The sequence below is a fragment of the Somniosus microcephalus genome, unplaced genomic scaffold (assembly GCF_052327205.1).
Source record: "Somniosus microcephalus isolate GS21.2 unplaced genomic scaffold, FLI_Smic_1.0 unresolved_chr3, whole genome shotgun sequence".
NCBI lineage: Eukaryota > Metazoa > Chordata > Chondrichthyes > Squaliformes > Somniosidae > Somniosus > Somniosus microcephalus.
In genome coordinates this window covers 45,049,344-45,075,578 of record NW_028225181.1, presented here as the reverse complement: position 1 = coordinate 45,075,578, position 26,235 = coordinate 45,049,344, and the positions used below count along the sequence as shown (strand labels likewise).

At 47.7% G+C, this 26,235-nt stretch overlaps 1 protein-coding gene across 1 annotated transcript in view; it reads right to left on the bottom strand.

Annotated features, from left to right (window-relative positions):
- LOC147091393 (alpha-2-macroglobulin-like) overlaps window positions 1–26,235 on the bottom strand; it is a 1,124,424-nt gene that overhangs the window by 310,083 nt on the left and 788,106 nt on the right. The window contains exons 19-22 of the mRNA XM_085976756.1: window positions 13,278–13,503; window positions 11,231–11,357; window positions 5,231–5,352; window positions 3,771–3,822 (exon numbers count right to left, since the gene is read on the bottom strand). Of these exons, the coding sequence (XP_085832882.1) occupies window positions 3,771–3,822; window positions 5,231–5,352; window positions 11,231–11,357; window positions 13,278–13,503 (527 nt within the window). The remainder of the gene's footprint in view (window positions 1–3,770; window positions 3,823–5,230; window positions 5,353–11,230; window positions 11,358–13,277; window positions 13,504–26,235) is intronic.

The following is a 26,235-nucleotide window of genomic DNA, read 5'->3' as shown; positions in this document are numbered from 1 at the left end:
GTCCTTTGCTGTTTGTAGTGTACATTAATGATTTAGATATGAATGTAGGAGGTATGATCAGTAAGTTCGCAGATGACACGAAAATTGGTGGAGTGGTAAATAGCGAGGAAGGAAGCCTCAGGCTACAGGACGATATAGATGGGTTGGTCAGATGGGCGGAACAGTGGCAAATGGAATTTAACCTTGAAAAGTGTGAGGTAATACATTTTGGGAAGACTAACAAAGCAAGGGAATACACAATGAATGGTAGGACTCTAGGAAGGACAGAGGATCAAAGGGACCTTGGTGTGCATGTACATAGATCCCTGAAGGCAGCAGGACAGGTAGATAAGGTGGTTAAAAAGGCATATGGGATACTTATATTCTATGCCTCAGCTAATGAAGGCAAGAGCAGGGAGGTTATGATGGAGCTGTACAAAATGCTGGTTAGGCCACAGCTGGAATACTGTGTGCAGTTCTGGTCGCCACACTATAAGGAGGATGTGACTGCATTAGAGAGGGTGCAGAGGAGATTCACCAGCATGTTACCTGGGCTGGAGCACTTCAGCTATGAAGAGAGACTGGACAGGCTGGGGTTGTTTTCCTTAGAGCAGAGAAGGCTGAGGGGGGACCTGATTGAGGTGTACAAAATTATGAGGGGCGTAGATAGGGTAGATAGAAAGGAACTTTTCCCCTTTGTAGAAGGGTCAATAACCAGGGGACATAGTTTCAAGGTAAGGGGCAGGAGGTTTAGAGGGGATTTGAGGAAAAACTTTTTCACCCAGAGGGTGGTTGGAATCTGGAACTCACTGCCTGAAAGGGTGGCAGAGGCAGGAATCCTCATATCATTCAAGAAGCATTTGGATGAGCACTTGAAACGCCATAGCATACAAGGCTACGGACCAAGTGCTGGAAAATGGGATTAGAATAGACAGGGCTTGATGGCCAGTGCAGACACGATGGGCCGAAGGGCCTCTTTCTGTGCTGTATAACTCTATGGGCTGGATTTTACCAATGGAGGTGAGTAGGAGGCGGGACTCCCACTCCCGCCTCTATCGAGTTGTAGCCAACCCACGCGATTTTGACTTGATTGACCTTGTTGAGCCCGCCCAGCGAGCTCAGCAGGCCAATTAAGGGCCACCCGACAACAGGTGATGTCACAGATTGACATTTCATCTGTCAAGAGCTTTTGACAGATGAAATATCAACGTTTAAACACTGACAATCTGTACTCCAAGTTAATTCCTTCCTCTCAGGATGATTTAGAGATCTCTCCAGAACAGAAATCAGAGGCTGCAGATTTTGACAGATCGCGGCCATTCTGCTTTCTGTGCCGGTGAGATGAGGGACTCCCGAGACCTGAAGGAAGGAAGGCTGCATTAGTAAGAAAAGGTAAGTAAAACTTATTTAAACACTTTACACAGACCAAACAAACTTCAGGGCTATAAATAGGGATTAGGCTAAAAACTGCCTGTTAACTGGCAGTTAATTGGCACTAATCCACTTCCCACCTCGGGGAGGCGGGTCCCAGTGCGGGGCGGGTACCCGCCTCCTTTGAAACTGGCATGGAGGCGGGTTGGGGGCAGGTTGGGTTGGTGCCCCCCAATTTCAGGATTTTAACCCCCCCCACATGCCTCCAATCCTGACTCCACGGCCCAATGAAATTTGAGCCCATTGACTCTATAAGACAATACTACAACTGGGTCCTAACCAGTGTTATATAAAGGTTTAGCATAACTTCCTTGCTTTTGTATCCTATTCCTCTATTAATAAAGCCAAGGATCCCATGTGCGTTTTTAACAGCCTTCTCAACTAGTCCTGCCACCTTCAAACACTTGCGTACATACACCCGAGGCCCCTCTGTTCCTGCACCCCCTTTAAAATTGTATCATTGAGAATATACTGCCTCTCCTCATTCTTCCTACCAAACTGTATCACTTCACACAACTCTGCATTAATTTACATCTTCCACGTGCCTGACTAGTTCACCACTCTGTCTATGGCCTCCTGAAGTTGGCACTATCCTCCTTGTTGTTTAAATAATTTAATCAACCACCACCTAGACCGAAGTGTGTGTTGATGTGGGGGGGGGGCGGTGGAGGACACAAGCACAGTCACATGATTGGTAAATGAAATACAGCAGTTAGCTGTGTTTTATTTTTAGAAAACGGGGAAAAAGGTTCACGTCTGGCAAAATCCAAAAAACATACGACATTCAAAAAATAAAATGAAGAACAAAACCATCACCTGCCCCGGGTGGTTAGGAAGGCAGTCCTTAAATCAATTTCCTCCAAAAAACAATAAGCCAGGGTTACTTTACCACTGGATCTTTCTCAGCCGGTCCAGGGATCATAGCAGGCTCTCAGAACTAAACAATATTCCACCTGGGTTCAATAGTAGACCTCTCTGTGGCAGCTGCAAGCTGGTTTTCAACAGCGGCTTCGGCTTCTCCTCAGGTACTGGCCCTGAAGGGATGCACTAGTTTGCCTTTTGAACTCCTGAGCTAATGGGTAGATTTGCCTCAGGTGTGTTGGAGGTGGGTGTGGCCTTCACCTGAATTGGAGTGAGAGGGGGACTTTGTGCCTCCCTCTCTTCCGCGGCCATGTTCGCGCCCGGGTGGCCCTGGAGATGGAGCACGCCGTGTCCGCCGGCGCGCTCGAGCACTTCCGTGACCGGTGGGCGCCGCGGGGACTGGAGTGCATAATTGGATTGGACAACCAAATTTTAATTTGATTTGTTAAGGTTTATTTAAAGATTTTTTAGAGGTTTAGTTACAGTTTACTTGTTCAATTTATTTGGCCCTACCAAAAGAGGAGAGGGGGACTTTGTCTCCATCTGGTGGCCACATACCGTCCATCCACCATAAACCGCCCCCATAGCTCACAATACATTTCCCAATTTCGTCTGCAAACTCTGAAATGATGCTCTGTACACCCAAACCCAGGTCATTAATATATAGCAAAAAAAAGCAGTGGTCCCAACACCGACCCCTGGGGAACACCATCTTGATCAAGCGCTGGTTAGGCCACAACTGGAGTATTGTGTCCAGTTCTGGTCACCACACTTCAGGAAGGATGTGAAGGTCCCTTGAGAGGGTGCAGAGGAGATTTACCAGAATGGTTCCGGGGATGGGGGATCTTAGCTACAAGGACAGGTTGGAGAAGCTGGATTTGTTTTCATTAGAGCAAAGGAGGTTGAGGGGTGATTTGATAGAGGTGTACAAGATTATGACGGGTTTGGATATGCTAGTCGGGGAAAGGCTGTTCCCACTAGCTGATGGTACAAGGACTAGGGTCACAGGTTTAAGGTTTTGGGCAAGAGATACAGGGGGGATGTGAGGAAAAACTTTTTTACGCAGAGAGTGGTGAGGACCTGGAACTCGCTGCCGATGGAAGTGGTGGAAGCGGAGATACTCAATGTTTTCAAGGGGAGACTGGATAAGCACTTGAGGGAAATAAACTTGCAGGGCTACGGGGATAGAGCGGGGGAATGGGACTGACTGGATTGCTCGACAGAGAGCCGGCACGGACTCGATGGGCTGAAAGGCCTCCTTCTGTGCTGTATGACTCTATGAACATTGTATACTTTCCTTCAGTCTGATAAACAACCGTTCACTGTGCCTCCCTGCTTTCTGCCCCTTAGCCAATTCCGTACTCAGTCCTGATAGGCTGTACCGAGGCTCCTCGCTCCCCACAGCGCCTGTGCTCCCTGCCCCCCACCCACTCACGCACAGACTGGGAGCTGGACTTCAGCCTTGCCCATCACCCAGAGTGTGGAAACATTAACCGTACCTTTAGGACAGAGAAACGAGCTGTGGGTCAGTTCAGTCTCAGTGCCCTCCGGCTGCAAAACAGAGAGAGAGAGTGTGTTAGTGAAGGAGAGAATCTGAGAGAGAGTGAGAGAGAGAGAGAGAGAGAGAGAGAGACATAGAGAGAGACAGACAGAGAAAGAAAGAGACAGAGAGAGAGAGACAGAGAGAGAGAGAGACAGAGAGAGAGAGACAGAGAGAGAGAGAGAGAGACAGAGAGAGAGACAGAGAGAGAGAGAGACAGAGACATAGAGAGAGACAGACAGAGAAAGAGAGAGACAGACAGAGAAAGAAAGAGACAGAGAGAGAGAGAGAGACAGAGAGAGAGAGAGACAGAGAGTGAGACAGAGAGAGAGTGAGAGAGAGACAGAGAGAGAGGGAGAGAGAGAGAGAGGGAGAGGGAGAGTGTGAGAGAGAGTGAGAGAGGGAGAGAGAGAGAGAGAGAGGGGGAGAGAGAGGGAGAAAGAGAGAGGGAGAGAGAGAGGGGGAGAGACTGAGAGTCAGAGAGAGAGAGACACACAGAGAGAGAAGTGTGAGAAGGGGAGGTGAGAGAGAATGAGAGAGAGACAGAGAGAGAGACAGAGAGAGAGAGAGAGAGAGGAGTGTGAGAGAGAGAGTGAGAGAGAGACAGAGAGAGAGAGGAGTGAGAGAGAGAGTGAGAGAGAGAGTGAGTGTGAGAGAGAGAGATAGAGAGAGAGGAGTGTGAGAGAGACAGTTAGAGAGAGAGTGAGAGAGTGAGTGTGAGAAAGAAAGCGAGAGAGAGAGAGACAGAGAGAGAGTGAGAGAGAGACAGAGAGAGTGAGACAGAGAGTGAGAATGAGAGTCAAAGTGAGTCAGAGTGAGAGTGTGAGAGTGAGAGAAGGAGAGGGAGAGAGAGAGAGAGAGAGGGAGAGAGAGGGAGAGAGAGAGAGGGAGAGGGAGAGAGAGAGTGTGAGAGAGAGTGAGAGAGAGGGAGAGAGAGAGAGAGGGAGAGAGAGGGAGAGAGAGGGAGGGAGAGAGGGGGAGGGAGAGGGAGAGAGAGAGGGGGAGAGACAGAGAGAGACAGAGAGAGAGAGACACACACAGAGAGAGAAGCGTGAGCAGGGGAGGGTGAGAGAGAATGAGAGAGAGGCAGAGAGAGAGAGTAGTGTGAGGAAGAGAGTGAGAGAGAGAGACAGAGAGAGAGAGAGGAGTGTGAGAGAGAGTGAGAGAGAGAGTGAGTGTGAGAGAGAGAGAGATAGAGAGAGAGGTGTGTGAGAGAGACAGTTAGAGAGAGAGAGTGAGAGTGAGTGTGAGAAAGAAAGTGAGAGAGAGAGAGAGAGATAGAGAGCGAGGAGTGTGAGAGTGAGAGTAAGTGTGAGAGAGGGAGTGAGTGAGAGAGACAGAGATAGAGAGAGAGTGTGAGAGGGTAAGTGAGATAGAGAACATGGATTGCCCAGTCCTGTTTGGGAGGTTCACACTGACCTGGATTAGTAGTGGTTTGCGGATGATGTCCACTGCTCCTTTCACAGGAACTGTGACCACCTCATTCCCACACAGAGTTTCCGAGGCAATGGATTCTGCTCGAACTGTCACATTTTGCTCACCTGGTTCACAAACAGAGAAAGCGGTGAGAGGGAACTGGACGGGAATCAGGAGCAGGAACACAGGCTGATTCACCCCCTCCCTAACCCAGGGGTCACTGGACAGGGATCAGAAGCAGGAACCCGGGCTGATTCACCCCCTCCCTAACCCAGGGGTCACTGGACAGGGATCAGGAGCAGGAACCCGGGCTGATTCACCCTCTCTCTAACCCAGGGGTCACTGGACAGGGATCAGGAGCAGGAACCTGGGCTGATTCACCCCCTCCCTAACCCAGGGGTCACTGGACAGGGATCAGGAGCAGGAACCCGGGCTGATTCACCACCCTCCCTAACCCAGGGGTCACTGGACAGCGATCATATAGTAATCTGGGATGTTATGATTAAGGTTATCCACCAGGTGGTGCTGTAGCCAATGCTGCTGCTAAGATCAGAGGTTTGCTTCCTGTTAAGGTCAGAGGTTTTCTTCCTGTCAAGGTCAACAAAGGTGAAATGCCAGGAAGCAGGCATGATGTTTGTTACTCTGTTTGTTAATAAAGTACTCATGCTAATTGTACGATATCGCCTCTTCGAGTCCTTGTCTCACGACATGGATTTATCACATTTGGCGATGAGGTAAAACAGGACCCTGGATAAAGAAGAGAAGTCTGCCAGGATGTTTAAACAACAAAATCACGAGCTGCAGTTAGCTACCAGTTGGAAGAGAGCATGGCTGCCACGGTAGGAACGGTTTCCGCTTTTGATTGTCAGGCACAAACCTGGGAGGAATACTGTGAAGTGTTGGGTTATTTTTTCGAAGCAAATGAAATAAATGATGCCGGAAAAAGGAAAGCCATTATGCTTAGTTCAGTGGGAAGCCAAACCTACAGTTTGATGAAGAATCTGCTCAGTCCTGAAAAGCCTGGAGACAAATCATTTGTTGAATTAGTGGCTTTGCTAAAAGAACATTTCAGCCCTAAGCCTAGTGAGATTGTACAGCAGTTCAAGTTTAATTCAAGGAACAGGGAAGAGGAAGAGAGCGTAATGGACTATGTAGCGGTGTTGCATAAATTAGCACAAGATTGCAATTATGGGAACAACCTGAAGGAAATGCTGCGAGATAGGCTAGTTTGCGGAATTATGAATGACCGAATGCAGCGTAGATTATTATCCGAGACTGGGCTTACTTATGAAAAAGCATTGGAACTTGCTCAAGCCATAGAGACAGCGAACCGAGATGTAAAAGAAATACAGGGTTCAGACAGGGCTAATGCTACGCAAGTTGCAGGTCAGGTTGTTGTGCACAAGTTGAACATGCGTCAGAAACCACAACGTGAGCATGTGAAGGCCTGTTATAGATGCAAGGGCGATCACCTGGCGAGTGAATGCCAGTTTCTGGAGGAAAAGTGCTACAAGTGTGGGAAACAAGGACACATAAAACGAGCTTGCAGGGCGAAATCACCTGTGGAGGAATCCAAACCAAAAGGGGGAGGACAGCAAAACCAAGGGAGAGAAGTGAAAAAACATGGAGCACACCACATCAGCGGGGAAGCTGAGGAAGAAGAGGACATGTTCATAATGTATAGCATGTTAGAGAACATTCCAAAAGTGGCTCCTATCACATTGCAACTGACAGTAAATGACTCTAAGGTGAACTTTGAAGTGCATACAGGGTGCAGCGTGACCATAATGAACAAGGCAGAGTACTCAAAATTGTGGAACCGTGCAAAAGTTCCACAGTTAATGCCTTGCTCCCTGCATCTTAAAACATATACAGGTGAACGAGTAGCAACATTAGGTACAGCTAAGGTAACTGTGCAACACAGGGTCACAGTGGAACAGCTACCTGTAGTTATAGTATCGGGTACCGGACCAAACCTGTTAGGTCGGGGCTGGATAAAAGAACTTAAATTAGACTGGGGAGCAGTACATCAAATAGATGCGGGCAACCAGTTGACTTTGCAAGAAGTGTTGAGTGAACATGAGAATGTGTTCAAGGAGGAACTTGGCACATTTAATGGCCCCCCAGCTAAGATTTATGTAGACAAGGAGGCACCGCTAAGGTTTTTTAAACAACGACCTGTGCCTTATGCCATGAAGCCAAAGGTAGAGGCTGAGCTTGACCGTCTATTGAGAGAGAACATACTGGAGCCAGTGAAATGTTCGGAATGGGCAGCTCCCATAGTACCTGTTTTAAAACCGGACAATTCGGTAAGACTCTGTGGAGACTATAAATTGACAGTCAATCGGGTGTCCAAACTAGAGCAGTATCTGATTCCCAAAACAGAGGATCTCTTTGCAAACCTGGCTGGAGGAAAGAAATTCACAAAGTTGGATATGAGTCATGCCTACTTGCAGATTACACTGGATGACGAATCAAAGAAGTATGTCACCATAAATACACACAAGGGCTTGTTTACATATAACCGCTTACAGTTTTGTGTCTCATCTAGTCCAGCTATCTTCCAGAGGACAATCGAAGGTGTACTGCAAGGGATTCCACATGTTTCCATATGTCTGTATGACATTCTGGTGACGGGAAGAACCGACCAGGAGCATCTGAGCACTCTGAGAGAGGTACTACAGAGATTGGAGAGGGCAGGGTTCCGGCTCAAGAGGAGTAAGTGCACTTTCCTGGGGAATGAAGCAGTGCTCCTGGGACACAGAGTGGACGCCACCGGGCTCCATCCACTCAAGGGGAAGGTACAAGCACTGCAGGACGCCCCTGCTCCTACAAATGTGGCTGAGTTAAAAGCTTACCTGGGACTGCTGAACTATTATAACAGGTTTTTACCAAACTTGTCAACTGTGTTAGCACCTCTTCACAAACTACTGCGCAAGGAGACACAGTGGCAGTGGGGAGAGGAGCAGGGGGTTTCATTTGAACAGTCCAAGAAACTGATGCTGTCGTCGGATGTGCTGGTTCACTACAATGCAGAGAAAGACATCATTCTCTCTTGTGATGCTTCACCATACGGGGTTGGGGCAGGTCTTCCACACTGCATGGAAGATGGAACTGAAAGACCAATAGGGTTTATGTCCCGAACTCTAACAACAGCGGAAAAAAACTATTCCCAGTTAGACAAAGAGGGGTTAGCAGTAATGTTTGGGTTACAGAGGCTCCACAAGTACATATATGGCAGGAAGTTCACCATATGCACCGATCATAAACCTCTTCTCTCTCTTTTCAATGAAATGAAAGCAGTTCCACAGATGGTGTCACCCCGGATCCAGAGGTGGGCAGTGACGTTGAGGGCATATGAGTATGTCATCGTCTGCAAGGCGGGCAAGTACCATGGGAACGCAGATGCCTTGAGCCATCTTCCACTGCCAGGCACACCTATCCGTGCAGCTCCAGAGGACAGAGTTTTGATGTTGGGGGACACTGACACAGCACTTGTGACTGCAGAGCAAGTAAGAACATGGACAGGTAAAGATCCAGTACTGTCTAGAGTTCAAGAATGTGTGGTGAGGGGATGGCCACAGCACCTGGAAGGGGCTGACTTCACACCCTACAGTGTCAGGAAAACAGAGCTGAGTGTGCAGGATGGTTGTGTGTTGTGGGGAGCACGAGTGATTATTCCACAGCCAGCATGACATTCTATCCTACAGCAACTACATCAGTGTCATCCTGGGGTCTCGTGTATGAAAGCCTTGGCTAGGAGTTACTTGTGGTGGCCAAAGCTAGATGAGGAGATAGAAAATCTAGTCAAGACATGCAGCACTTGTCAGGAACACCGGAAGGCACCAGCAGTGGCTCCTCGCCACCCCTGGGAGTGGCCAGATAAACCATGGAGAAGATTGCACTTAGATTATGCGGGTCCATTCATGGGGAAGATGTTCCTCATAATCATTGATGCACATTCCAAATGGATGGATGTTTATCCTGTAAATTCGGTTTCCGCCACTAGTACTATAGACTGCCTGCGTTGGAGCTTCAGTAATCAAGGGCTACCGGAGATCGTGGTGAGTGACAATGCCACTTGTTTTGTGAGTACAGAGACAAAAAAGTTCTTGAGAAAAAATGGCATAGTGCAGGTGACCTCGGCTCCATATAATCCGTCCTTGAATGGACTTGCGGAGAGAGCCATACAAAAATTTAAGGAGATGATGAAAAAAAGTGCAGAAGGGAGTTTAGCAGCCAAAGTGTCACGGGTTCTGTTCAGCTACAGAATAACACCTCAATCCACCACAGGACTCTCTCCTGCTGAGATGTTATTAGGTTGTAGACTACGCTCCACTCTTGACCTTGTCCACCCAGACCTAAAAAGGTAAATGGAAAACAGACAAAACAAACAAAAAGAGAACCATGACAAAAGAACAAAGAGCCGAAGTTTTGGAGAGGGAGATGTGGTCCTTACCAGGAATTTCATTTATGGACCAAAGTGGATTCCTGGCTTCATGGACTCAATGACAGGGCCAGTATCATACAAGGTCATGTTGGGAGATGGTAGGGTAGTACGCAGACATGTAGATCAGATACTTCCCAGACAAGGGGAAATTGAAATGAAGGTTCCAGATGCAAGGGTTGCCCCCAGTTATCCAAGTGCATCTGTGGTGCCACTACCAGGGACAGAGACAATTCCACAGGAACCTATACGTCAAGAGGAAACCATCGTTGCAGAGTCAGATACTCTAAGCACTGCTCAGGAGCAGCTGGTGGCTTCACCACAAACAAGCAGGGACTTTACTGTTAGAAGTTCACAAAGGGTTCGCAAGCCACCAGAGAGATTGATACTGAACTGTTAGATTCGTCAAGTATGGAACATGATGAATGGAGACTCCTTATGTGACCCTCAGGAATGGTTGTTTCTTAAGAAATTCTTACTGAAATCTTAAGGGAGGAGGGATATAGTAATCTGGGATGTTATGATTAAGGTTATCCACCAGGTGGTGCTGTAGCCAATGCTGCTGCTAAGGTCACAAGTTTACTTCCTGTTAAGGTCAGAGGTTTGCTTCCTGTCAAGGTCAGCAAAGGTGAAATGCCAGGAGGCAGGCATGATGTTTGTTACTCTGTTTGTTAATAAAGTACTCGTGCTAATTCTATGATATCGCCTCTTCGAGTCCTTGTCTGACTACATGGATTAATCACAGATCAGCAGCAGGAACCCGGGCTGATTCTCCCCCTCCCTAACCTAGCGGTCACTGGAAAGGGATCAGGAGCAGGAACCTGGGCTGATTCAGCCCCTCTAATTAACCCAGGGGTCACTGGAAAGGGATCAGGGGCAGGAACCCGGGCTGATTCACCCACTCCCTAACTCAGGGGTCACTGGACAGGGATCAGGAGCAGGAACCCGGGCTGATTCACACCCTCCCTAACCCAGGGGTCACTGGACAGGGATCAGGAGCAGGAACCCAGGCTGATTCACCCCCTCCCTAACCCAGGGTCACTGGACAGGAATCAGGAGCAGAAACCCAGGCTGATTCACCCCCTCCCTAACCCAGGGGTCACTGGACAGGGATCAGGAGCAGGAACCCAGGCTGATTCACCCCTCTAACTAACCTAGGGGTCACTGGACAGGGATCAGGAACAGGAACCCGGGCTGATTCACCCCCTTCCTAACCCAGAGGTCACTGGACAGTGATCAGGAGCAGGAACCCGGGCTGATTCACCCCCCTCCCTAAATCAGGGGTCACTGGACAGGGATCAGGAGCATGAACCTGGGCTGATTCACCCCTCCCTAACACAGGGGTCACTGGACAGGGATCAGGAGCAGGAACCCGGGCTGATTCACTCCCTCCCTAACCCAGGGGTCACTGGACAGGGATCAGGAGCAGGAACCCGGGCTGATTCACTCCCTCCCTAACCCAGGGGTCACTGGACAGGGATCAGGAGCAGGAACCCGGGCTGATTCACCTGAGCACAGGCCGGGTTTGGGCCCTGGGCCTTTGCTTGATGACTCACCCAGTCCGGAGGCAGTCAGGTTCCAGCTGAAAGTCACACTTTCCTTGGAACAGATGCAGGTCTCGTGTTCAGCGCTGATTTCGGAGGTCACCTCAAAGCCCTGGGCCTCCAGCAGAGTAAGCTTGACCTGAGCAGGGAGAAAGGACCAGGAGATGGTGAGATCCTTAGCGACACAACACTCCAGCTAATGTCTCCCGCCACCTTGTGGGTTATCCTCCTGTCCTGAAGGTCGCTGCCTGTCCCCTGGGCTCCGTTCATCCCACACACAGAGCAGGCAAGGCCCAGGCTCTATCCCCGGCCTGTGCAGTGTTACATCTGGACCTGACTATTCCAATGCACACTTGGCCGGCCTCCCACGTTCTACCCTCCTTAAACTTGAGCTCCTCCAAAACCCAGCTGCCCGTGTCCTAACTCGCACGAAGTCCCGTTCGCCTATCTCCCCTGTGCTCGCTGACCTACATTGGCTTCCGGTTAATCAACGCCTTGATTTCAAAATTCTCGTCCTTGTTTTCAAATCCCTCCATGGCCCTCGCCCCTTCCTGTCTCAGTAACATCCTCCAGCCTTACATCCACCCCGCCCCCCAAGATCTCTGCGCTCCTCCAATTCTGCCCTCTTGAGCATCTCCGATTTCCACCGCTCCAACATTGGTGGCCGTGCCTTCAGCTACCTGGGCCCTAAAGCTTTGGTATAAACAGGTCTTTTTCTGAGTGGCAGGCAGTGATTAGTGGGGTACTGCAGGGATCGGTCCTTGGACCCCAGCTATTCACAATATATATTAATGATCTAGACGAGGGAACTAGATGTAATATCTCCAAGTTTGCAGACGACACAAAGCTGGGTGGTCGTGTGTGCTGTGAGGAGGATGCTGAGAAACTCCAGTATGATTTGGACAGGTTGGGTGATTGGGCAGATGCATGGCAAATGCAGTATAATGTGGATAAATGCGAGGTTATCCACTTTGGTGGCAAAAACAGTAAGACAGATTATTATCTGAACGGCAGTAGATTGGGAGAAGAGGAAGTGCAATGAGACCTGAGTGTCCTTGTGCCCCAGTCGCTGAAGGTAAGCATGCAGGTGCAGCAGGTAGTTAAGAAGGCAAATGGTATGTTGGCCTTCATAGCGAGAGGATTCGAGTACAGGAAGAAGGATGTCTTGCTGCAGTTGAACAGGGCCTTGGTGAGACCACACCTTGAGTATTATGTACAGTTTTGGTCGCCTTATCTGAGGAAGGATGTTCTTGCCATGGAGGGAGTGCAGCGAAGATTCACCAGACTGATACCTGGGATGGCAGGAATGACGTATGAAGAGAGATTGGGTCGATTGGGCTTATATTCGCTGGAGTTTAGAAGAATGAGAGGGGATCTCATTGAAACTTATAAAATTCTAACAGGACTAGACAGACTAGATGCAGAAAGGATGTTCCTGATGGTGAGGGAGTCCAGAACCAGGGGTCACAGTCTAAGGATAAGGGGTAAGCCATTTAGGACTGAGATGAGGAGGAATTTCTTCACCCAGAGAGTGGTGAACCTGTGGAATTCTCTGCCACAGAAGGCAGTTGAGGCCAATTCATTAAATATATTCAAGAAGAAGTTAAATATATTTCTTCAGGCTAAAGGGATCAAGGGATATGGGGAGAAAGCAGGGACAGGGTACTGAATTTGGATGATCAGCCATGATCTCGTTAAATGGTGGAGCAGGATCAAGGGGCCGAATGGCCTACTCCTGCACCTATCATCTATGTTTCTATGAATTCCCTCTCTAAACCTCTACACCTACTTCTTCCCATCTTTAAGATGCTCCTTAAAACCTACCTCTTTGACCAAGCTTTTGGTCACCTGCCTTAATATCTCCTTATGTGACTTGGTGTCAAATTTTGTTTGATAACGCTCCTTTGAACCGCCTTCGGACGTTTCACTACGCTAAAGGCGCTACATAAATGCAAGTTGACCGTTGTTGAGCTAGCTGATCCCCAGAAACACACACACAGACCAGCAAAGCCTGTGACGCCCCCCCTCCCATAGTTGAACAGCCAGCCGACTCACTCACCATGATGCAATGCGCCATGTAGTTGAAGACTTTGGCCTTGAGGGTGAACCCTTCCGTCCTGATGACCGAGTAGGGGAGAGCCAGATCCACAAAGAAGGGTTTGAAGGCGGTGAGGGACACGGTGTCCGATAGCCCGAATCCCGCCTCTCCGGTACAGAACATACTGCCCTTCCATTCTGTTATGGAGTCTGGCACGGTGAGGGGAACAGAGGCGTTCCCACTGGATCTGAGATAGGAGGGAGAGAATTAGGATCATAGCATAGTACAGCACAGAAGGAGGCCATTCGGCCCATCGAGACTGCGCCGGCTCTTTCGAGGAGCAATCCAGATAGGCCAACTCCATCCGCCCTTTCCCCATATCCCTGCAATTGTTTCTCCTCCAAGTATTTATCAAATTCCCTTTTGAAGGCAACTACTGAATCTGTATCCACCGCCCTATCCGGCAGTGCGTCCCAAATCGTTGCGTAAAAAAAGTTTATCCTCGTGTCGCCTCTGGTTCTTTTGCCAATCGCCTTAAATCTGTGCTCTCTGGTTACCAAACCTTCAGTTATTGGAATCAGTTTCTCTTTATTTACTCTATAGAAACATAGAAGATAGGAGCAGCAGTAGGCCATTCGGCCCCTCGAGCCTGCTCCGCCATTCAGTGAGATCATGGCTGATCACCCAAATTCAGTACCCGGTCCCTGCTTTCTCCCCATATCCCTTGATCCCTTTAGCCTTAAGAAATATATCCAACTCCTTCTTGAATATATTTAATGAATTGGCCTCTACTGCCTTCTATGGTAGAGAATTCCACAGGTTCACCACTCTCTGGGTGAAGAAATTCCTCCTCATCTCTGTCCTAAATTTATTTATTCCAATGTTGGGAGGACTCGTAAAAATCAACATTTCATTGTGCAGTACACACGTCTGCTGCATATATGACAAATAAAATTGAATTGAATTGAATTGAATTGAATTAAATGGTTCACCCCTTATCTTTAGACTGTGACCCTTGGTTCTGGACTCCCCCGCCATCAGGAACAGCCTTGCTGCATCTAGTCTGTCTAGTCCTGTTAGAATTTTATAAGTTTCAATGAGATCCCCTCTCATTCTTCTAAACTCCAGCAAGTATAAGCCTAATCAACCCAATCTCTCCTCATACATCATTCCTGCCATCCCAGGTATCAGTCTGGTGAATCTTCGCGGCACTCTCTCCATGGCAAGAACATCCTTCCTCAGATAAGGCGACCAAAACTGCACACAATACTCAAGGGGTGGTCTCACCAAGGCCCTGTACAACTGCAGCAAGGCATCCTTGCTCCTGTACTCAAATCCTCTCGCTATGAAGGCCAACATACCATTTGCCTTCTTAACCGCCTGCTGCACCTGCATGCTTACCTTCAGCGACTGGTGCACAAGGACACCCAGGTCTCGTTGCACTTCCTCTTCTCCCAATCTATTGCCATTCAGATAATAATCTGTCTTACTGTTTTTGCCACCGAAGTGGATAACCTCGTATTTATCCACATTATACTGCATTTGCCATGCTTCTGCCCAATCACCCAACCTGTCCAAATCATCCTGGAGTTTCTCGGCATCCTCCTCACAGCACACACGCCCACTCAGCTTTGTGTCATCTGCAAACTTGGAGATATTACATCTAGTTCCCTCGTCTAGATCATTAATATATATTGTGATATATATAAATCTGTGCCCTTTGGTTACGTACCCTTCAGTTATTGGAATCGGTTTCTCTTTATTTACTCTATCTGAACCCTTCATGATTTTGAACACCTCTATCAAGTCTCCACTTAACCTCCTCTGCTCTAAGGAGAACAACCCCAGTTTCTCACCGAGATATCTTCACTGCTGCTCTCCTCCCTCAGCCTCTGCACCGAGCGACTTCTCATCCTCGGTGATTTCAACCTCCATCTCAACTCATCACGAGTGGGCAGTAAGGTGGCAGATGGAGTATAATGTAGGGAAATGTGAGGTTATTCACTTTGTTAGGAAGAATAGAAACGCAGAGTATTTTTGAAATGGGGAGAAACTTTTAAATATTGGTGCTCAGAGAGATTTGGCTGTCCTCGTGCAAGAAACACCGAAAGCTAGCCTGCAGGTACAGCAAGCAATAAGGAAGGCAAATGGCATGTTGGCCTTTATTACAAGGGGTTGGAGTATAAGAGTAAGGAAGTCTTGCTACAATTGTACAGGGCCTTGGTGAGACCACACCTGGAGTACTGTGCAGAGTTTTGGTCTCCTTATCTAAGGAAGGATATACTTGCCTTGGAGGCGGTGCAACGAAGGTTCACTAGATTGATTCCTGGGATGAGAGGGCTGTCCTATGATGAGAGGTTGTGTAGAATGGGCCGATACTCTCTGGAGTTTAGAAGAATGAGAGGTGATCTCATTGAAACATACAAGATTCTAAAGGGAATTGACAGGGTAGATGCTGAGAGGTTGTTTCCCCTGGCTGGAGTGTCTAGAACTAGGGGGCATAGTCTCAGGATAAGGGGTCGGCCATTTAGGACCGAGATGAGGAGGAATTTCTTCACTCAGAGGGTTGTGAACCTTTGGAATTATCTGCCGCAGAGGGCTGTGGATGCTGAGTCTTCGAGTATATCTAAGGCTGAGATAGATACATTTTTGGACTCTAGGGGAATTAAGGGATATGGGGATCGGGCGGGAAAGTGGAGTTGAGGTTGATGATTAGCCATGATGTATTGAATGGCGGAGCAGACTCGAGGGGCCGTATGGCCTACTCCTGCTCCTATTTCTTATGTTCTTATGTTCTCATGCTCTCTCTCCTCTGAGTTTACTGCCCCACTATGCTTCCTTAATCTCTCCCTCCATATAAACTCCCCAACCATTATTCACGGCCACCCCCTTGACCTTGCCATCTTATGTGGCCTCGTGACTCCCATCGTGTCAATTACAGATAAGGCCGTCTCTGACCACTTCCTTGTATCCCTCTCCACCCACATCCCCCTTCCCCCTCCCAACCCCGCTTCCTCCGGTGTCTGCCCCTGAAAAAACTCTCCCTCAAGTCACTTACAACTGCACGTTCAAAATCCCAGCTGTCCAGCCTTTGGCCCTCCATTCACCATGACATTTCTGCTCAACCCACAACCTCACCTCCACCTGTGATGGCCCTAGTCCCCATTAAAACCATTCTTCTCTCACCCTGGCTGTTCCCCCAGTATGGCCCCCATCTCTACTCCCTTAAAATGCCAGCCACGACTCAGTGGGTAGCACTCTCTAGGTGGGAGGGGCTAGGAGTGAACTAGGTGTTGCTGGTTGCCTGATTGCAGCAGGGAGTTGGAGGGAGTTTTGTAAAAAGTTGGTGGTGGGTTTTGGGGTTTGGTTTACAGGTTTTAGGGCCTTTTGGGCCCACAAAAACAGCCAGATGGCTGCTGAGGGGTCCAGAGTGCCGGGCCCCTCAGAGGACAATGTTCCCAAGAGGAATTTAATAAGGGAAGAAACTGTGGTGGGAAAGGAAAGAAAAAGGCCCAAAGATTTGGGCCGGGACCTCAGGAGGTTTGGTAAAGAAAACACGGTGGTGGTGCAGTGTGAAGATAAGAAGATTCGAGCTTGGGATATTATCCAGGCGGTTCATGAGGACTGTGATGAGGGAAGCTGCTTTGCCTGCCAACCTAAGCCAAATGTGGGATTCGAGGTGACGGTCAGTGGCCGTGAGGAGGTGGAAAGACTGTTACTCAGTCTGAAAGTTATTGAGAAATTCTTGGAGGTGACTCTGCTATATTCAGAGGAGGTGATGGTTTCATTTTTAAACTTGCCAGTTTACATTGAGGACGAAGTGCTAAGTAAAAAGTTGGAGTCGTGGGACATTAAAATCTGTTCTGCAATAAAGAGGAGGTACTATCCGGGAACACGGGTAGCAGACGGAACCCGGTATGTAAAGGTGCGGTTCCCAGAGGGGGTGAGGTCATTGCCGTACAGTATGAAGTTCCAGACACTGGAAGGAGTGCAGTACTTTCGTGTGCTGCATGATAATCAAGTAAAGGTGTGCTATTATTGTCTTGGTCATGACCATCTCGTAAGAAACTGTCCAGACCTGTATTGTTACAATTGTGGTGGGTCGGGACACATCGCTCGGAGCTGCAAGGTGGCGAGCTGTGGGGTGTGTCACAAAGGCCCTGCCCGCTGTGAGTGTGTGGCAGAAGGGAGCGATATGAGTGATGAAGAGATGGGAGAAGGAGCAGGAGATGAGAGTGGAACGGCCGGAGGAGCGGTGCAGTCGGAGGACACAGCCGGTACAATGAAGGAGAAAGGAGCACAGGAAGAGGCAGCGGATGGCGGAGCCGAGAATGGGATGGAGATGGCGGAAAACACGCTGAGTGCTGTGGAGGGGAATAAAGACAGAAGCGGGCAGCGAGGCTCGAGTGCAGACTCGAGCCTTAGTGCGGTTCGGCTCCCCCTGGGGAGTCTGGTGTCTGCGGGGGGAGAGGAGGCGGGAGCGGGGTGTGTGGTGGATGTGGGTGCTCCGGGCAGAGGTGGGGAGTCGGATATCTTGGTGAGTGGGAGGGGGCAGGACGGGGAGAGGGTGCAAGAGGCAGGAGCCTTAAAGGGACAGCAGCATGGGATCGGCGAGATAGAGACATCAGAAGGGAACAATTTAGGTACGTCATTGTCCCATGGAGAGAGGGAACAGGGTGCAAGGGTCAGAGATGTGGTCGAAGGGAGCGGCACAGTGGGAGAAACTGCGATAGCAGGAAGACTCTCTATGGGAGATGAAGTATCTGACGGGGAGCAGGATTATGTATCTGACGGGGAGCAGGCACAGGGGGTTGCAGAAGAGCTTGAGTGTGAGGAATTAGAGGGGGACAGAGACATGGAAGTCGGGGGTGGGGTGGCATCATGTGGAAAGGGAAAGGTTAGTGAGGGGCAGAAGGAGGGAGAAAGGGCAGCTTCCCGGGGCCCAAACTTAATGCAAGGAAGAGGCTGAAACTGCAGCGAGGGGCCAAACAGGAGGTAAAAAAGAGCCGGAGGCTGCAGGAAAAAGCAACAGCTGCCCGAAAAGTTGAGAAGGAGCATGAGAGGAGGGAAGAGCCAGAGATTAAATGATGGGGAGATTATCAGGCATACTTCCCTTCTTTGGAGCCATGATTACATTGGTCTCGATTAATGTGAACGGACTGAGGGGTGAGAAGAAATTGCAACAGTTGTTGCAGGGTTTTAAAGGTTCAGGCTTGTTGTGTCTGCAAGAAACCTTTTGGGATGAGGATATTCTAGAAAGAGTTCAGAAGGTTTGGAAGGGAGAGGTGTTTGCAAGTTGTGCAAACAATAACCGTAGAGGGATGGCTGTTTTGGTGAGTCCGTCCATAGAAGAGAACATTGCCTTGGTGGACAAGGACACTGAGGGGAGATTTTTACGGCTAAGGGTAAAAATGGAGGGATTTAATTGCGATCTCTTTAATATCTATGCACCGAACGACCATTGCAAGCGTCACGAGTTTTTTCAGGAGATATTCACTGAAGCGGCAGAGGTGGAAAATCCTTGTATAGTGGGGGATTTTAATGTATTTTTATCTCGGATGGACATTTCAGCCCAGATGACCTTTAAGGATGATAACTCCAGAGGGATGATTGTAAAAATGATGGCAAATTTAAATTTGAGAGACTTATGGAGGGACCGGAACCCCATAAAAAGAGAGTTCTCCAGAGCAGCAGGTTGGGTGGGTGATGTTTTAAAACAGAGCCGAATAGATTTTGTGTTAATGCGGGAAGGGTTAAGTTCGGAGGTGATGGAGATTTATTATAACAAAGTATTTTTTAGTGATCACTCGGCTTTGGTTCTTAGAATTAGGAACAGCAGAGTTAAGATCGCTTCAGGCGTGTGGATTTTAAATAATCAATACCTGAAAGAAATTGCTTATAAAGAAGGGATTATAAATATAATAAAGAATGCTCAGAAGGAACCTTTGTTCTTAAAAGAAAGAAGAGTTTGGTGGGACAATTTCAAATATGAGGTAAACGTTTTTTCGGTATGTTATGGGAAAAAGAGGGCGGCAGCTAACCGGCATCGAGAAGAGAATATAAACAAAAGGTTTATGGATGTCTGTAAAGCAGTTGACAGAGGGGATAAGGGAGCTGAGACTAAGTTCCGGGTGCTAAAGGAAGAGTGGGAATTATTGCAAGCTGAAAAATGCAAGGGGGCCATTCTCCGTGCAAAGGCTAGAGATGCATTGGAGGGCGAAAGATGCACTAGATATTTTCAAGAGCAAGAGAAGCTGCGACAGAGATTATCGTTAATTGAGGAGTTGAAGGTTGGGGAGAAGACCATTCATGAAAGTGGGGAGATTTTAGAGGCGGCTAGCAGCTTTTATCAAGAGTTATATACAAAAGAAGACATTTCCAATTTGGCGATGGAGAAGGTTACTGCTTTTATTGAAAAGGGTTTAAAGGAGGATGAGAGAAGCATGTGTGATAAAGAAGTAGGATTAGCGGAAATAAAAGTAGCAATAAGTGGAATGAAGGGGGGGAAAAGCCCAGGGTCCGATGGACTAAGTGCAGAATTTCATAAGGAACTTTTCGAGATTTTAAGTCCATTGCTCTTAGAAGTTTTTAAGGAAATTAAAATTGAGGGAAGCCTGGCCCCATCTATGAGGAGAGGTATCATAAGCTTAGCTTATATAAAAATAAAGGGGATAGACGGGATCTGAAGAATTGGAGGCCCATCACATTATTAAATGTGGGTTATAAGATCTTGGCGAGGGTTATGGCAAATCGTTTGAAGGAGGTGTTACCGGAGATAGTTTGGCCCTCTCAGTCCTATGGAGTCATAGGCCGGGACATCGCAGACTCTGTGGTCTCAATCCGAGATGCGATAGAGCTCATGGAAGAGAGTGGGGTGGGGCTTATGTATTAAAGATAGATCAAGACAAAGCCTTTGATAGGGTCTCTCATGAGTTTTTATTGAAGGTTTTGGAAGCATTTGGTTTCAAGGAAAATTTCATTCAGTGGATAAGGATTTTTTATTCAAACATATTTAGCTGTGTTAAATGTAATGCTTTTTTATCCAAGTATTTTCCGATACAGAGATCAGTGAGACAGGGTTGTCCCCTGTTGCCATTGGTGTACACATTGGTAGCAGAACCATTAGGTTACATGATGCGAAAGAAACAAGGTGTAGTTGGGATTGTGGTTCCCAGTTCTGGGCTGGTGTCGGTGATACACCAATATGCAGATGACACAACCTTAACATTGAGAAATGGGGAGTCAGTGAGGAAAGCTATGGAGGTAGTGGAGGAATATTGTAGAGCTTCAGGTGCCAGAGTGAATTATAGTAAGTCCCAATGCCTGGCTGCAGGGAGGGGTAGGGGGAATGGTTGGGGGAATGTCCCTTTAAGGTGGTGGAGGTTTTGGAAGTTCTGGGGGTGCATATGGGGTGTAAGAAAGACAGGGATGAAGTGGATCGATTAAATTGGGAACCGAAGGTTATGAAAATTAAAAAGATTTTGGGAAGATGGGAAGGAAGGTGGTTGAAAGTGCAAGGAAGAATGACAGTGGTGTCTGCTCTCCTGTTATCTAAGCTATGGTACTTATTGACGGTGGAGGATATTCCTGAGTGGGCAGAAAAGTCCATCCGAGAGGCTTGTGTGAGGTTTTTATGGGAAGGGAAACCAGCCTTGGTGGCTTACAATACCATCATTGGACGGAGAAATCAGGGAGGACGCAATTTTCCAGATATTGATTTGAAGAAGAAATCCTTTAGAATCAAATGGGTGAAGAGATTTCTTCAGGAGTCAAATACAAGTTTTTGGAAGAGTCGTTTTGAGCATTTTTTAAAACGAAGTGGGATAGGAGGGCAGGGGGTATTGTATATGGAATACAATAATATGTTTTTGAAATCGATTAAGCTTCTCCCTAGGTTTTATAAGGGGGTTGTAGAGACTTGGGCCCAATTTTTAAAGAGCGTGCAGTTTATGCCCAAGGAGGCTGAGGAATTTTTAGAACAGCCCTTATTTTTGAACAGGTGGGTCAACATCGAAGGAGAGGTTTTATTTAATCAAGCTTTTATAAAAGCTGGGATTATATCTGTGAAAGATGCATTATACGAGGTAATTCCAGGTTGGTTGCCGGAAGCGATAGTGAGGGACATGGTGTGGGAGGAGGATCAGGAGGTAGAAGGAAAAGCAATAGGAATCATGTATGAGAAGATTGTGAGGGCAATGCCACAGGATTGGATGGAAGAAATAAATGCGGAAATCTCCAAAGGAAGTAAAATGCATCCCGCTTTTCCAAGCTTTGTACTGGAGAAAGGGGGAGAGTTGGTCCAATTTGACAACTGTAATACTCGCGATTTCTATGAGGTATTCAGAGAATGGAGATTCAAGACACCTGCTGGTCAGGAGTTTTGGCAGGGTATATACCCACAGCTGGACTTCAACAGGATTTGGAAGGGAGTGTGGGTGAATTTTAAATGCCCAGAATGGATTGAACTGGATTTCAAATTGGCTCATAACCAGATTTTTACCATGACAGTCTTGTGCAAGATTGGACGAGTGGAGGCGGCAACTTGCCCAATGTGTGGGACACAGGATGAGACTCTGTCCCATTTACTGGTGTTATGTCCGCAGTTAAATGACTTTAAGTACAATGTTCGACAGTTGTGTGAAGCTTTTTTGCTGGGTGGGGACCGAAGAGCGAGAATGGGAATCCCGTGGGACTCAATTTTGAGATGGGGATTGCAGGAGAGTCTGCCAGAGTCTAGCGGAGCGGCAATTAATTTAATGTTCAGTTTGGCTAGATTCGTGATTGTGCAAAGAAGGAATGCTCTGTTTTTTAAGGGGAGGAGAATCAATCTAAAAGAGCATTTTAAATATAAGCTAAAAGATCATAATAAGGCTCTGTGGATGTTTTATTCTGAAAGGAATTTAAGGACAGTATTTTACAACCAATTTTTAAAGTACAATCGATTAATATATGTTACAGGAGTCAAATTAAACTTCAGGTTTTGGTGTTAAAATGTGGTGGCGGAACGGCTGTGCAGAGCGGTGGAATTGATTTGTATTATACAATGAAATGATCATGATGTTGTAAATGTTCTTAATGTTCAATGAAGTAATAAAAAAAAAAGTGGGTAGCACACTCGCCTCTGAGTCAGACGGTTGTGGGTTCAAATCCCACTCCAGGGACTCGAGCACGTAAAGCTAGGCTGACACTCCAGTGCAGTGCTGGGGGAGTGCAGCACAGTCGGAGGTGCCGTCTTTTGGATGAGACATTAAACCAAGGCCCCGTCTGCTCTCTCAGGTGGACGTAAAAGATCCCGCGGCACTATTTCGAAGAAAAGCAGATGTCCTGGCCAATATTTATTCCTCAAACAACACAACAAAAACAGATGATCTGGTCATTATCATGTTGCTGTTTGTGGGAGCTTGCTGTGTGGAAACTGGCTGCTGCATTTCCCACATTACAACAGTGACTACACTCCAAAAAAGAACTTAATTGGCTTTAAAGTGCTTTGAGACATCCAGTGGTCATGAAAGGCGCTATAGAAATGTAAGTCTTTCTTTCTTCAGTCCAAGGAACGCAAACTTGAACGGATATGGTGGTCAACTAGTTTAGCCATTCACCACCAGATCTGGCTGGACCACCTAAAGCATTATCGGGTCCTCCTCTCATCTGCCAAAATTGCTCACTATTCCAGAATCATTCTGGAATGCAAAATAAACCCCGGATTCTATTCTCTACTGCTAACCATCTTATTAAACCCCTCTCCTCTCTCTCCTCCACCCTCACCTCCGACAACAAGTGTGAGGGGGTCATGGACTTCTTTGTCACTGAGATTGAGATCATCCGATCAGCTGCCTCAGCCACTTCCCTTCCTTACCCTAGCCCACTGGGCCAAACTTCCCCTAATGTTAGCCCCCTTGCCCTAGCTCTGAACTCACATCTTTCTCCAGTTTCATAGAAACATAGGAGATAGTGTAGTGTATGTACCTTTAAGAGAGAACTACTTTTACAGCTCCTGTATACTGTAGTACCGGCAGTGACCACACCTGTATATATAAACCCTGAGCAGGGATCTATACTGTTAGTTTTTAGACTACTGTGGAAATATAAAATATCCTGTATAGTTTTGTGTCAATTTCGTAAAACATGATGGACTAGTTGACATGGGTTAAAAGTTCAAGTATTGAAATAGCTGATGCAAGACTGTTGGAACACAGCCAGAACAGAATGTGCTAAGTACCAAAGCCGCTCCCAAGGTACAGCCTGTAGATAAAAGGAAGTGAAGAATGTAAGAAGAACAGGAGTAAGTCTGTGGTGACAGATGTCTATGTGTATGTAGCAATGATTAACTATGTGTACGTACAGGAATGTGATAAGATGTTCTATTCATTGTTCTTGTGCATGAAACGGTTTGATGTATGATAATGATGTGTCAATCGGGAGTTGTTTGTTACACTGTATAAATATAGAGTCCGAAAGAGTGCTCGTGGAAGTTGTTGCCTCAGCCATTGACTGAGACACGCTTCCCTTGTGCAAGTAAAACATTAAAGTGTTACTTTTCTGATGGAACCCGGTGTCTAGAGTCTTACTCGGAGTCGAGATTTCAACAGTGTTACTTGGAGGTTCCACCGAGATCGCTTGCTGTTGGCTGGTGAGTAAACGGACGGAATCATTGTGCTTGCCTGGGGATGGTTCTCTACTGGCCAGTTAAAGAGATTCCTCCCTTGGCACGCTCTAAATGTGTTCTGTTTGCCACTACCCATAGTACTGCGATCAGTTAAGACTCATGTTTCAAGGCTTAGTACACATCTCGTGATTGTTTCCTCTTTCAGGATACGGAACAGAGGAACCGTGCTTGAGGATCTGAATCCTGAAACACCGTCGAGAAAAGACAAATGAGAGTGTTAAAGTGCTATAGAAATAAGACTGCAGTAGAGAGGCAGCCAGGGTCCGATCTCGAGTCCCGTGGCAGAATGTATCATTTGAGAATTATCACTGTGTTTTAAAGGCTTGTATTAACAGGCCCAGGATTTTTCTCTGTTGAGATACCTTCTACGAGGGTTCAAGTCCCTCGCATTAAAGTATAAGGATTTTAATGACTTGGTCTGTAGGGGCGTACAATGCAGACCGAGATATAGTTGAGATTTTGACACTACCCTCATCCAGTAAACACCTGTACGATAGCAAAATACTGCAGATGTTGGAAATCCGAAATAACAGCAGAAAATGCTGGAAAAACTCAGCAGGTCAGGCAACATCCGTGGAGAGAAATTTGAGTTGACGTTTCGGGTTGGACCCTTCTTCAAAACTGGAAAGAAAAGAAACTAGATCGGAGGCAGGGCTGCGATCGGACAAAAGAATAAAAGAAACAAAAGAAGTAAAAGAGATTAGAAGCTAGACGAGATGGTGATAGGCTGGGATTAGGTGTAAAGTGTACTGGCAGGGCAAAAGATAGCTGCCAGGTGTGAGAGAGAAACAAAAGGAAAGGGGGGGGGGAAAGGAATGGAACAATTACAAAAGAAAATGAAATGGGGGCCGAGCTTATGATCTGAAATTGTTGAACTCGATATTGAGTCCGGAAGGCTGCAGACTGCCTGTTGATTGTTAATCTGCAGTCTCCGTCTATTTATTGAAGAACACCATACCTTAAGATTCACGGATTTAACAGTGGCGACGAGGTCGATTTGAAACTACCTGCAACTCTGCATTTCCTCCCAGGGATTCGCTCCTGGAGGACAGTGGAAGAAAGTCAAGGCCAGAAGCACGGGCGTCGACCAAGAGCAACCACCCAGTCATCGGGCAGAGAGTGAGCATCGCAGGGGAGGCTGTTGAGAGCTGGACTTGGTTCTCCAGCCACGACGATCCAGCAACAGGCTGGCAACAGGTACGGCGCAGACCCTTCCCGGACAGCGGCGGCTGGAGCCGACCGACGGCACAGAAAAGGCCGAGCAGCGTCGACGGGGTAAGAGAGAGGGTATGGCACACAGGGCACAGCCGGGGGTTGACGACCGAGCGGCGTCGACGGAAAACAAAAAGAGAGAGAGGGTAAAGCACAGCCGGGGTTCAGGACCGAGCGGCAGCAACGAGAGAGGCGCACAGGAAAACGCGCAGAGCGTAGCCAGGGCTCAAGTGCTGAGCAGCATCTGCGGGGGAAGAAAGGGAGCACGGGAGACGCCATTTGAGCTGCGGAGAAGAAGGGAGAGCGTGGGAGACGCCATTTTTGAAGCCGCAGCGGAGAAGAAGGGAGAGTGCGGGAGACACCATTTTAGCCAGTCTAACCACACCCAGGGATGCCGAAGAGTGGCAGTGTCGCAGCGTTCGACAATGAAGTCGAAGATTGGGCGACATATGTGGAACGCATTGAAGTGTACTGCAAGGTGAATGAAGTGGCAGATGCCAGGAAAGCACTGGTTTTGTTGAATTCCATGGGTGCAAAAACGTATGGCTTACTGCGAAACCTAGTAACCCCAGAGAAGCCAGTGGATAAGGATTTCAAAAGCATAGTGGCAATCCTACAGGACCACTTAAACCCCACACCGCTGCTGATAGCAGAAAGATTTAAGTTTCACAAAAGGAACCAGCATAAAGACGAAAGTAATGCTGAGTATTTAACGGAACTGCGCAAGCTATCGAAACACTGCCAGTTTGGAATGTGACTAGCAGATACGTTAAGGGACAAGTTTGTGTGTGGGCTTCAAAGTGAAGGAACCCAGAAACGGCTTCTATCAGAAAAGGATCTTACGCTGGACAAGGCTTTCAGCATGGCAGTATCACACGAAGCAGCCGCATGGGGTGCTGCAGAGATACAACGGAGACCGCAAGAATATGGCACCAATGTAGTGTCATATGGAGCAGTGAAGTGTTATCGCTGCGGCAGAACAACACATGACCAGAAGGATTGTTGGTTCAAGGACCAAGTGTGCAGACAGTGTGGAAAAGCAGGACACATAGCAAGAGTCTGCAGGTCGGGAAAGAAAACCAGCAGCATGAAATCTCCAAA